Genomic DNA, 13,922 nt, shown 5'->3' with positions numbered 1-13,922 from the left:
GTAAAATGGCTCTGAGCACTATGCGACTTAACTTCTGAGGTCATCCGTCGCCTAGAACTTAGAACTAATTAAACCTAACTAACCTAAGGACATCACACACATCCATGCCCGAGGCAGGATTCGAACCTGCGACCGTAGCGGTCGCTCAGTTTCAGACTGTAGCGCCTAGAACCGCACGGCCACTCCGACCGGCCCGCCGTTAGTAAAAAGATGTCCAAAAGGAAAGGCCAAAAGTGACTTTTGCATTATGTAACATAGCTCGCTGAAACATGGACCACACATAGAGAGAACTGCTACAGAATAGCGCTAAAGATAACTGAAAGAAATACGCCATGCAATGGTAAAAAAGAAAAAAAACAGAAAAAAACGAACCGGATAAGTGCTAATAGGATTCGCACGCTGATGGGTCCATAAACTTAATTATGTACATCAACAATAATCTGGTGTGGTTCAGTGGCCAGGTGTGCAAGTCTTTCTATTGGATACCATATCGGCAACTTATGTGTCTTTAAAATACGCGAGTTCTCAGACAGGGAAAAGGGGACCTAGAGTTTAACTTGGGATCCGAGCCACGTGTTGTTTCTGGCGCCTCCTCAGATCGTTGAGAGATGAGTGGTACGTTAAAACGAAGACTGAAAAGCTCATGGTTCAACCGGGATTCGATCCCGCTGACTCCGTTTCCAGGTATGTGCTTTACCGCTTTTCTTTCCTTTCTTTACTTTCTATTGTTAGTTTTTAGTTTAAATTTCTTCTTAATTTTGAACTAAATGATAAGGAAAAATTTTCCATTTTGTGGTACCGGTACTGAAAAAGAAAAGTAATAATGCAGTAAAGTTCCTTTTGATGGTTGTACATTCCTTCAACCGGTAAAAAGTAATTTTTCCTTCTTCTGAAATCCTTCATGTCTTTCTTCCTTCTAAAAGTGGTGGCGCAGTGTCTAGCACATTGGACTCGCGACCGGCCTTCCAGATTTATGTCAAGTTTTTTTTTTTTAAATTACCGCTGCCCGTCACAAACTTTAACTATTGTAACTTATTTATTTAGCGACATATTTCGAGGGAATACCGCATCTTCTGGCTAAATGGCATTACAAAAACAACTTTACAATAAGGTCATACTGATGTTACATAGTGTTTTCGTAAATGCTGTGGTCATCCTGTGGAAGAAGAGAAAACTTAGTAAGAGGCGATGTCACTTTGAAAGCTGTACTGATGTTTGCACGAAAATGTTTTGTAGCGGTCACTCACTTTGTTCTTCTGGCGTGTATTAAGGAAACTCACTGCAGCACGTCCACATGCACCAACGACCATCTTGTAGGTGTCGACCTCGCAGGTGAAGGAATGGAGTGCCCTACTACATAAACTTCTTACTAGCCTTGTGACAAGCATGGGAGCATGTTGCCGAGCATGCACTGCCGTGCATGGTGACCACACACTCTATTAGGAACCATGTCCCGACCTTTTAGTGTTCTAGGCGCTTCAGTCCGGAACCGCGCTGCTGCTACGGTCGCAGGTTCGAATCCTGCCTCGGCCATGGATGTGTGTGATGTCCTTAGGTTAGTTAGGTTTAAGTAGTTGTAAGTCTAGGGGACTGATGAGCTCAGATGTAAAGTCCCATAGTGCTCAGAGCCACCTGAACCTTCTTTTTTAGTGTTCAGGGGAACACCGTAAGTCGCGGCGACTTCAGATTAATTATTGTATTTGAACAAAAGTGTCATATCTGTTCATTTCATTTCGTATTTTTTCAGTTACCTTCTGTACTACACTGTAGTAATTCTTTCTATATTTTTAGGTAGTGACATCACGCAAAAGTTAACTTGAGTCCTTAATCTTGGCGCACCAGTGTATGAAACTATCAGTGAACCCTAAACAATGTTATACCAAATTCGTTAACCATTTGTTTCCATTGTATTATTAGTTATTAACAGCGCTCAGCGCTGACGAAGTAGATTCATACGGAAACTGAAAGGCTCTCTCAATATATCCCTCTCGCCCATCACCTCGATACATTTCACATCTATGTCCTGTCATCTTTAACAGGCCTCATCTTCCTGAACTACAACTCCATCTGGCATGCTCTCTATTTATTAAGTCTCCATCACTTATAAAGTTTCTCCTCGACCCTACACAAGTTACAGAATTTGACATTTCCCCTTATCGTGCAACATAAGTGCGAGTCTGAAGGATGAGTGTTGCTTAGTTTGGGTGTCAGTCAACTTATTGCTCACATAGCAGACACTTCTTTTCGACGACATTCTTTCGCTGAAAGAAAACAATTTAGTATCAGTGTGAGAAGTAAAATTTTCTAACTGCCCAATGGTTGATGTCTGCAATCTCCTCCAAAACCCCTGTATCGATTTCAACCAAATATGGCACAGAAACAGAACGCCTCATGAGTATCAGCAGTTTGGGATTTATAACATCCTAGCTCCAGTAAGGGTAGAAATAGGATAAAAAATGTGCTTTTTGTAGCCACTGACATATAGGTTGTCTGGCCCCTCCCGCCGGAGATTTGAGTCCTCCCTCGGGCATGGGTGTGTATGTTGTCCTTAGCTTTAAGTTAACATAAGTAGTGTGTAAGTCCAGGGACCGATGACCTCAGCAGTTTGGTCCCTTAGGAATTCCTGTATGATAAGCATATTGTGTAGGAACAATTTTGGATACCTGATAGATATGCTTTCTAGGGCAGCCTAAAAGTCAGGAGTAACGAACTGTTTTCCAGTCCCCACATGCATGCTGCCTAGTACGACAGGTATGTTGTGCTGGAATAGTATCAGCCTGTCTTATCGATCTGCTTTGCTCAGCAGCCTATACGTGAGGGTCAAGAATGGGTATCTTAGCTCCTGGTGTGTAGCCAGCCCTCCATGAGACGTGTAGAGTGTTGAACTACAATCAACATGGATGGACAGTGGAAAAGGGAGGCAGGAGAGGATGGAAAGAGAGAAGATGGAAGGAGGGCACAGACAGAGACAAGAGAAGGATGTCCCAGAGAGGGGAAGGAGACTGTGAGTGTGGAGGAGGAGACAGTGGATACCACAGAGAGGGGCCAGACGAGAAGAACAGAGAGAAATGGATGAGGAGGGGATGGCAGATGAGGGGAGAGGAGAAGAAGATTAAAAAAGGGGAGGAGGGGATAGAGCAGAGGGGTGATGAGGGGATGGACAGATGAAGTGAGAGGAGTAGATGGTTTGAGAGAGGGGTGGAGGAGATAGAGGAGTGAGGAGGGGAAGGACAGAGAGATGCGAGGAGGAGATGGCGAGAGAGAGGGACAGGAGATAGACAGAAAGAGGGAGGAGGAGAAGATGAAGAGACAGAGGGAGTGGGGAGGAGAAGATAGATGAGGTGGACAGAGTGACAGTGGAAGAGATGGAAACGAGCAGGGGGTAGATGTGAGCAATAATGTGTTGAATGCACATGCAGGCGAAGCTACAGGAAATAAGCTAGTAAAATTCGTAAAGCACTGTTATAGCAAGTTCAAGCCTATGAGAAGAATTGCTTACCACATACTTTATGTTAAAATTTTATGAAAACCTAATGAAAAGGTTTTTATAGCCTCTAACAGCCACTGTCCACCATGACCGCTAGAATGCCCACTAGTGGGTGGTGGCTCCAACCCGTTTGGCCCCCAACTGAGCTTGGATGACAGCTAAGGATATGTCATTCCATGAGGCTTTAACTCTGTGCCAGAGTTGATCAGTTAGGGTAGTGGTGGCGTTCCAGTCTGACAGCAACCCATGATCAGATGTTCCCAGTGGGTGACAAATTTGCAGAAACTGGTGGCCAAGGTAACAGTTTAACCCCTCTGTACTGAGGCGTGTCAATACAGCACAAGCAACATGAGCTCTCACATTATCTTGTTAAAAGACAACATTATGGAGACCTTGAAGATAGGGCACACCTACCAACATGAAAACGCCAGAAATGTAAAGGCTTCTGTCCAAAATACCAGATATGCGAACCAAACATTAGGGTATTGTGTAACCAATAGCAAGCTGTAGTGCCAAATCAAGTGCAGAGACCTTATAGAGAAGACAATTGCAACCTGGCAACGTTCGTTTCCTAGGAGTTTCAACATATGGGTATGTCTACCATGATACTATAGAGAAAACTAAAACTAGCCTCTGTGGAGTGCTGTCATTGGGTGCAAAAGTGTAAACCTGTCGGTATAACCCAGCCTCCCCACGCCCACCCCCTCCCCCCCCTCTGATAGCACGTCCAAGGAAGCCTCAACAACGTCGCTGTGTTGACTGTCCGTGGTACTGTACACGTTGTCAGACTGTGCATGCGGACACTTGCCTTGCTGCAAAACAAGTTCATTTCCTTACTCATTATATTTGACGCGACTGTTCAAACCTGCATGGCTGAGCGAGGAATGTGTTGATCCTCTCAGGCGCTAGTCCAGTGGTGCCACTGAGAACCTGCATGCCATTGAAGAATGCCCTCCGCAACCCATCGATTCCACATTAGCATGACAGTCATGGGGTTCCGACCTACGTGAGCAAAAATGTCGATGAACGGTAAACCACAGTATTTTCAGGCAACATCTGACCACTGCCAGATTCTGAAGCTTGGGTATCACATGTCTGACCTCTTTAAACGAAGCATAACAGGATAAAAATCGTAGAGGGAGACCAAGAGATGAATACACTAAGCAGATTCAGAAGGATGTAGGTTGCAGTAGGTACTGGGAGATGAAAAAGCTTGCACAGGATAGAGTAGCATTGAGAGCTGCATCAAACCAGTCTCAGGACTGAAGACCACAACAACAACAACAGGATCTTGTCGCGAATGCGAATTCAAATGTTTTCTCGTAAGCAATCGGCGCACGGGACAAGTTAGCTAATGTTGGCGTGGGTCTCTACGAGTCTTATGACGTCACTTCCTGTTACTTCTCTTTGAGGAGCCATTTCGTAAGGTGAAACACAAAATAAGTTCTCCGAAATTTCGGCAACATGCGACATAAAGTAAAACCAACAGGAATGCAGAACGCTCCCTATGTCACAGGCAGTAAATAAAATGCCACACGCTATTTGTCGGGTTCAGTAGAAGCCTATATTCGATGTGTTTTACGTTATATGTTACACCCTATGAGTATATGCTGTTTCTAAGCACCAGCACATTGAATGTGCCGAAAACGAATCGTTATTGGTACGATTTGTTGTAGTAAAATGATGGGAAACGACATGTTTTCGCGTTATAACTCGCGTGTTACTAGAGCAAGCCGTTTCAAGGCAACGACTCATTGAAGATTCATGAAAACATGTCGTTCTTGTCAGCATTTATTGTAACTGAATATCAATAAAATTTGGGCAATTAAAGCATCAGAAGACTAACACAAAATACGAAGTTGCTAGCAGGTGGGTGTCGGCATACAGTAGCTATTTGAGGCACTTCCAGAATCGAGGGTGGATCTCTAGAGGTTTGTGTCCTGCCACATACATTTTTTTTATTTTTCATCTGTGCATTTTCTAAAAGGTAGTGAGAGTTTCCAATGAAATTAATGCGAGTACCTTTCGCAGTATTTGATGTTAGTAAATATAGGCCTAAGTGCACTTTTTTTCAGGAGCGAAAACTGAAAATTAGTAGCATAGGTGACTGAAGATGGAAGGCGCCAAGAGGGGGAACTTGCCTCCACCCTGGAGTACAGAATTTTTATTCATAACAGAATTCTGACACACTTGTAATTTTCGTGATTCTGGAAAACCTCTCGTTTAGCCAACTGTAGCGTATGTGCGGATTGCAGTGAAATAACATAAGGTAGCGCTCGAAAAACCGGCCCCGAGCACAGACTGCTCGCCATTTACGCAGGATTTGTTGACCGCTACGAGCAAAATAGATAAACACTTAAAAATTAGGTAGTGAAGAAATAACAAATAAGCTAATGCAAGCAACAACTTCGAAGCAACAGATAACGATTGGTAGGCGACAATGAGCACTCCAGTACTCGGAGCCGATTTTTCGTGCGCCGCCCTGTGCCACTGGAATAATATTGTAGGGGTTATCACATTCTCTTTACAAAATGTGACAGCAGACACTTGATTATGGAACGCGGACTTCATTCGGTTGTAAGTCGGTCTGCCTCCCATAACAATGAACATTCTCTTTTACCTTGGGTCAAAAAAAAGACGGCAAATGGGCACTCGTGTGTGTCGTGCCGACTTCCTTTGCATGTGTAATAAAAAAATCTTGCCTTTTTACAAGTATTTCTTCTGCTGGTTATCGAAATAGTGAAGTCTGATATGCCGTTTTGTTACCTGAAAAGATGTGTGTATTACATACCACGTAATTTTATGTAATTTACGAAACTATAAAATATATTTTGTAAGTGGGCTGTTTAGGTTATTGTATTGGTAACGCCACCGCCACGTAGCGCTCTGTATGAAAATCACTGGCTGTGCTGTGTGCAGTCTGTGGCTGGCTGGCATTGTTGGAATTTGCTATTGTAGTGTTGGGCAGTTGGCTGTTAATAGCACGTAGCGTTGCGCAGTTGAAGGTGAGCCGCCAGCAGTGGTTGATGTGGGGAGAGAGATGGCGGAGTTTTGAGAGAGGATGATCTGGACGTGTGTCCATCAGAGACAGTAAATTTTTAAGACTGGATGTCATGAACTGATATATATATATTATGACTTTTGAACACTATTAAGGTAAATACATTGTTTGTTCTCTATCAAAATCGTTCATTTGCTAACTGTGCCTATCAGTAGTTAGTGCCTTCAGTAGTTAGAATCTTTTATTTAGTTGGCAGTATTGGCGCTCGCTGTATTGCAGTAGTTTTTGAGTAACGAAGTTTTTTGTGAGGTAAGTGATTCATGAAAGGTATAGGTTATTGTTAGTTAGGACCACTCCTTTGTAAAGATTATTAAAAGTCAGATTGCGTTGCGCTAAAAATATTGCGGGTCCCTATAGTGAATGTCTGAGTACGTTCAGTTCTGCTCAGCTGTTTGAAAAGCAAATAATGCAAGAGGTTTATCAGCACAGTAATTCAATAATTTTCTAACGGGACGCTGCAATTTTAATTACCGATCATGGACGGTGAATAGAATACGAAAAGAACCAGAAGTTCAGAGTAAAAAAGGTATAGAACAGATCTATAATGGGCGTGCGCAGCGAACGAAAGGAACAACTCTATACTGAACAAACTACAAGCAGTCGGCAGTGGAACTGCGACGAGTGGCCACGCAAAAAGAAGGACGAGTCCGGCCGAGCGAGACCGAGACAGATGGGAAAGGGACCGAGGCTGGAACGAGACCGGCCGACGTGCCGTTGCGAGAACGAGACCGACTGTTTCCCGTTCCCGGGAACTATGAGTAGAAAGCCGCGGCCGAGACCGACGGGAACGGGATCGAGGCTGGAACGAGACCGGCCGACGTGCCGTTGCGAGAACGAGACCGACCGTTTCCCGTTCCCGGGAACTATGAGTAGAAAGCCGCAGCCGAGACCGACGGGAACGGGATCGAGGCTGGAACGAGACCAGCCGACGTGCCGTTGCGAGAACGAGACCGACCGTTTCCCGTTCCCGGGAACTATGAGTAGAAAGCCGCGGCCGAGACCGACGGGAACGGGATCGAGGCTGGAACGAGACCGGCCGACGTGCCGTTGCGAGAACGAGACCGACCGTTTCCCGTTCCCGGGAACTATAAGTACAATGCCGCGACTGAAGTGAACTATGAAATACCGTTCCTTAGAAATCGTTCATTTCTCGTTCTTTTCATCTTGGTGAACCGTTCGTTTGGACCCGTTAGTTCGCGAACGACCCATTTCTAGTGTCGAGGGCTTTATGGAGAATGTAGACGACTTTATTGCTACTTATTCCTGGTGGTTGCAGTGAAATGCTAGTCGTTTGCGTAGTCAAGTGTGTAATACACTTGATGCCAGTTTGACGTCTGCTGCACGCCACCTTCACGTCGATGCAGTTTCAACGGCCACCAGTGCCTTATACCACGGTAGGCGCAGCGCTGCTCACCCTGCTTGTTGGCGGGGTAGTTGTGGGCGCCTCTCCTCCACAGGAACCGTCCCGTCAGCAAGATGGCGGAGGCCATCGCCACCACGCCCACTGCAGCCCACACGTATGATGTGTACACGCTCCTCTCTGCAAAACAACCATCACACATAAAAGGTTATACAGCAGAAATTATGACGTACCCCACAGAAAGGGGAAAAATCTAAAATAAGCGACTTATAAAAACTTCGTGGGTAATTTTTTGGTAAGTCTCCCCTTGTGAATGACTTCATCTTCGGCATGCTAGTCTAAAATGGGACCTAAATCCGTACAGCTCGCACATTTATTTCCACACACTTATTTATATACAGAGGTGAAAAAAGCGATGGTATACCTCATAAAATAGCGTCGGACCTCCGTTTGTCCAGCATAGTGTAACAGCTCGTCGTAACATGGACACAACAAGTCGTTGGAAGCCCCCTGCAGAAATACTGAGCCATGTTGCCTCAATAGCTGTCCATAATTACGAAAGTGTTGCTGGTGCAGGATTTTGTGCACTTCCTGACCTCTCGATTATGATCCACGAACGTTCGACGGGATTCCTATCGGACCATCTGGGTGGCCAAATCATTTGGTCGAAAACTCCAGAATGTTCTTGAAACCGACCGTGAATAACTGTCGCCCATAAAACTTCCGTTGTTGTTCGGGAACATGAAGTGAATGAATGGCTGCAGATGGTCTTCAAGTAGCCCAACATAACCATTTTCAGTCAGCGATGGGTTCAGCTGGACCAGAGGACCCAGTCCATTCCATGTAGACACAGCCCACACCATTATGGAGCCACCACCAGCTTGCACAGTACCTTTTGATAATTTCAGTCCATGGCTTCGTGGGGTCTGCGGCACACTCGAACCCTACCATTAGCTCTTACCAACTGAAATGGGGACTCATCTGACCAAGCCACGGTTTCCGAGGCGTCTACAGTCCAGCCGATATGGCCATGAGCCCAGGAGAGGTGGCTGCATGCTATGTCAAGCTGTTAGCAAAGGCAATCGCGTCGGACAGTGTTGCCACAGCCTATGAACGCCTAATTTCGTCGCACTGTCCTAACGGCTAGGTTGAGTTGATAGTTGATTGTTGGAGAGACACCATCGCGGCTGTAGATAGTCTACGATAACCAATTATAGATGTTTGCCACAGAGGCATCGTGTATACCAATAGTGTTAACCCCTTCAGCATCAGCCAACACTTGAAGATGACGCACTGAAGCACCGAAACTGATAGCCGTACAATAAATGACGTCATACAGACGGATGTAGGCGTTTCATTTTATTACGTAAGTGAACGGCCGAAGTGCCACAGACCTCCGCTCACAAGGACGAACGGATTCGTTCGTCGTAAGCCCCACATTAATTTCTGTGGTTATATCACACAGTGTTGCTTGTCTGTTAGAACTAACAACTCTACTCAAACGCCGCTGCTCTCGGTCGTTAAATGGATTGTCCGAGGTGAGAAGTAACGCCTGATATCTGGTATTCTCCGCACACTTTTGACACTGTGGTTCTCGAAATATGCGTCTAGCTCCAGCTACTGTTTAGAGTTCAAAGTCTGCAATTCCAGTCGTGCGACTATTATTACATCGGAAACCTTTCCGCATGAATCACCTGAATGCAAATGACACTTCCACCAATGCACTGCCCTTTTATACCATTTGTAAGCGATACTGTTGCCATCTGCATATGTGCACATCGCCATCCCATGACGTTTGTAATTTCACTGTAAGTCTGCTCCCGACGTTTCCTCTCTTTTCGTGTAAAATCACGTGGTCACATAAATTCATTTCGAAAACATAGGTAAAAGAACTTCACGTAAAATTAAAACATTTTTTTCCGTATTGGTTTATCAAAACTCCTGCTGGTGTCGTGATGTGTTTCGTAATATTTAATCGTCAATTGTAGCCATAACTTGTAAATATAACGTGTGCTCTTCAAATCACATTAATCATGGAATGGAAACACACAGCAACAGAACGTACCAGCGTGACTTCAAACACTTTGTTACAGGAAATGTTCAAAATGTTCTCCGTTAGCGAGGATACATGCATCCACCCTCCGTCGCATGGAATCCCTGATGCGCTGATGCAGCCCTGGAGAATGGCGTATTGTATCACAGCCGTCCACAATACAAGCACGAAGAGTCTCTACATTTGGTACCGGGGTTGCGTAGACAAGAGCTTTCAAATGCCCCCATACATGAAAGTCAAGAGGGTTGAGGTCAGGAGAGCGTGGAGGCAATGGAATTGGTTCGCCTCTACCAATCCATCGGTCACCGAATCTGTCGTTGAGAAGCGTACGAACACTTCGACTGAAATGTGCAGGAGCTCCATCGTGCATGAACCACATGTGTCGTACTTGTAAAGGCACATGTTCTAGCAGTACAGGTAGAGTATCCCGTATGAAATCATGGCGGTGAATCGAGGAAGTACAGTACATACTGACGAAACTAAAATGAGCTCTAACATGGAAATTAAGCGTTTCCGGACACATGTCCACATAACATCTTTTCTTTATTTGTGTGTGAGGAATGTTTCCTGAAAGTTTGGCCGTGCCTTTTTGTAACACCCTGTAGATCATGAGAAACCGACCTCGCACTTTTCTCATATGATGCAGTATTTCTCGATTCCCGAAAAGCATTTGACTCAGAACCGCATCTACGCTGTCAAACGTTCGATCATATGAGGTACCAAGTGAAATTTGTGACCGGACTGAGGACTTTTTGGTAGAGAGGACATAGCATGTTATCTTGGATGAAGAGTCATCGTTAGATGTAGAAGTAACTTCAGTTGTACGCCAGGGAAATGTGTTGGGTCCCTTGCTGTTCATATTGCACATAACGAACTTGAGGACAATATTAACAGTAATCTCAGAGTTTTCGCAGATTATGCAGTTATCTAGAATGAAGTACAGTCTGAAAGAAGCTGCGTAAAGACTAAGAGGTTGATAAAATTTCAAGGTAGTGCAAGTTTGCTTTAAATGTTCAGAAATGTAAAATTATGCACTTCACCAAAGGGAAAAGAAAACAATATTCTATGAAAATCGTATCAATGAGTCAATGTTGGAATCGGCCAACTCATATAAATACTTGGGTGTAGCACTTTTTAGGGATATGAATCGGAATGATCACATAGGTTCAGTCGTGGGTAATACCTACGGCAGGCTTCGGTTTATACGTAGAATACTGGGGAAGTACAATCAGTCTATAAAAAGAGATTGTTTACAAGCCACTAGTGCGAATCAACCTAGAATATTGCTCAGGTGTGTGGGATTCGTACCAATTAACTAGCAGCGGATACTGAACATATACAGATAAGGGCAGCGCGAATGGTTCCAGGTTTGCCAGACCCGCGGGAGAGTGTCACAGAGATGTTGAAGGAACTGAACTGGCAGACTCGTGAAGATAGACGGAAACTGTCCCAAGAAAGTCTCCTTTTCAAGAACCAGCTTTAAATGATGACTGTAGGAGAATGCTACAATCCCCTTCTCCTACATATCACTCCCACAGAGATCGTGACGAAAACGTCAGATGAATTACAGGCATAGAGGCATTTAAACGATCATTCTTCCCGCGCTCCATACGTGAATGGAAGGCAAAGAAATCCTAGAAATTGGTACAGTGAGATATAGCCTCTGCCGAATACTTCACAGTCGGTCGCAGAGTATAATGTAAATGTAGAAATTAAAACTGCATAAATTATGGAACTGGGACTTGAACTTGGTACCTTGCCTTTTATGGGTAATCCTCTTACTGACCGTGCCTGTATCATCGTACACTGACCAAAATGGAAGGTGTTACACCGTGAAGGACGAAACCAATATTTATCAAACTTTGTGGAGATATTCATAACACATCGAGTATTCTACGCTGGCCTAATGTCCATAATCAACATCTGTATGAGATAACAAAAAATGGTTCAAATGGCTCTGAGCACTATGGGACTTAACATCTGAGGTCATCAGTCCCCTAGAACTTAGAACTACTTAAACCTAACTAACTTAAGGACATCACACACATCCATGCCCGAGGCAGGATTCGAACCTGCAACCATAACAGTCGCGCGGTTCCAGACTCACGTATTCATTGCGGCATGGAAGCAAACAGCTTCCCAATATCATCTCGATAAACAGCTTGCCATACCTAAAATATTTGTTGTGACAGTTTATAAACGTTGCTGGAGGCAGTATGCTACAAAATAATATGTCTCCCCATCTGATCCCAGATAAGCTCTATGGCTGACAAATTAAGGATCATTTTTGGCCGGACAAGAATCTGTATACTTTTCGGGGCGTTTGTGACATGAGCATCAGCTTGGGTACTCTACCTCTATCGCTCTACCATTTTACAACACCCTTTCACACGATAAACTTTTCTGTGAAACCTTACACCAAAATTCTGCAACGTATAATTCGGATATATTACCCCCTTTCTGATATCAACATCTCACTCATTAAAGAGTGAAACTGAGTCATTTTTCTTGCGCGAGGAGATGGAAATTTGCGATGCACAAAATGGAAACCGAACGTAATCGTTACGGTCCTGATGTGGGCTGATATTGTCTGGGCTGCGTTACATTGAGAAAAAAATGTGTGTAGTTATTGGTGTTGAGTAGTGGACGAAAAGCATTGGACCAGATTTTCACACTGTGAAATAACTTGCAAGAATATGAAATAAGACACTATTCTACACCAGAGATAAACCAAACAAGATTGCGCTGTTTTAAACAGTCTCACCTTGTATTTTAATTTGGTCAACTTAACTAAAATATTTAATGGTGTAAGACGGAGATTTTTCGTAGACATACGACGGATGTGGCGAAGCCACAACGGCTGTCGACTTCATTCCCCTTCACAAACAAAGAGAGCCAAATAAAATTAGTTCCGTGATTTCAGTGGAATTAAAATTCAAGGTGAAAGGATATCAATAATAAGATTCGCTGATGACATTGTTATCCTAAGTCAAAGTGAAGAAGAATTACATGATCTACTGAATGGAATAATCAGCCTACTAAGTACAGAATATGGACTGTGAGTAAATCGAGGAAAGACGAAAGTAATGAGAAGTACCAGAAATGAGAACAGTGAGAAACTTAATATCAGGACTGATGCTCACAAAGTAGATGAAGTTAAGGAATTCTGCTACCTAAGCAGCAAAATAACCAATGACGGACGGGGCAAGGAGGACATCAAAAACAGACTTGCACAGGTAAAAAAGGCATTCGTGGACAAGAGAAGTCTACTAGTATCAATTTGAGGAAGAAATTTCTGATAATGTACTTTTGGAGCACAGCATTTTATGGTAGTGAAACGTGGGCATTGGGAAAACCGGAACGGAAGAGAATCGAAGTATTTGAAATGTGGTGCTGCAGACGAATGTTGAAAATTAGGTGGACCGATAAGGTAAGGAATGAGGAGGTTCTGTGCAGAATCGGAGAGGAAAGAAATATAAGGAAAACACTGATAAGGAGAAGGGATAGGATGACAGGACATCTGTTAGGACATCAGGGAATGATTTCCATGGTACTAGAGGGAGCTGTAGAGGGCAAAAGCTGTGGAGGAAGACAGAGATTGGAATACATCCAGCAAATAACTGAGAACGTAGGTTGCAAGTGCTGCTCTGAGATGAAGAGGTTGGCACAGGAGAGGAATTCGTAATGGTCCGCATCAAACCAGTCAGAAGACCAATGACTAAAATAAAAAAAAAATCTATCAGAGGTTAGAGTTTCCTGAAAAATTTAGATCTTGTTAGCTCGTTGATAGCAACGTAGACATGAAAGACAATTATTTAAAAAGTAAATAAGTAAGTGAAAATAATGTTTTCTAGCCAAAGAACACTACTAATGACTTTTCTGCATGGAGGACTGTTGATTGGGAGGCAAAGCAATATTGACATGCACTATTTAAGTAATTTAAAAAACATGCAAGATGCGG

At 43.8% G+C, this 13,922-nt stretch overlaps 1 protein-coding gene across 1 annotated transcript in view; it reads right to left on the bottom strand.

Moving 5' to 3' along the window:
- Positions 1 to 13,922, bottom strand: part of LOC124775307 — a 314,651-nt gene that overhangs the window by 64,538 nt on the left and 236,191 nt on the right. The window contains exon 7 of the mRNA XM_047250143.1: positions 7,963 to 8,088. Coding sequence (XP_047106099.1) covers positions 7,963 to 8,088 — 126 coding nt within the window. The remainder of the gene's footprint in view (positions 1 to 7,962; positions 8,089 to 13,922) is intronic.

This window comes from Schistocerca piceifrons, chromosome 2, assembly GCF_021461385.2.
Source record: "Schistocerca piceifrons isolate TAMUIC-IGC-003096 chromosome 2, iqSchPice1.1, whole genome shotgun sequence".
Classification (NCBI taxonomy): Eukaryota; Metazoa; Arthropoda; class Insecta; order Orthoptera; family Acrididae; genus Schistocerca; species Schistocerca piceifrons.
The sequence above is the reverse complement of the archived record's forward strand: the minus strand, read 5'-3'. Positions and strand labels throughout refer to the sequence as shown.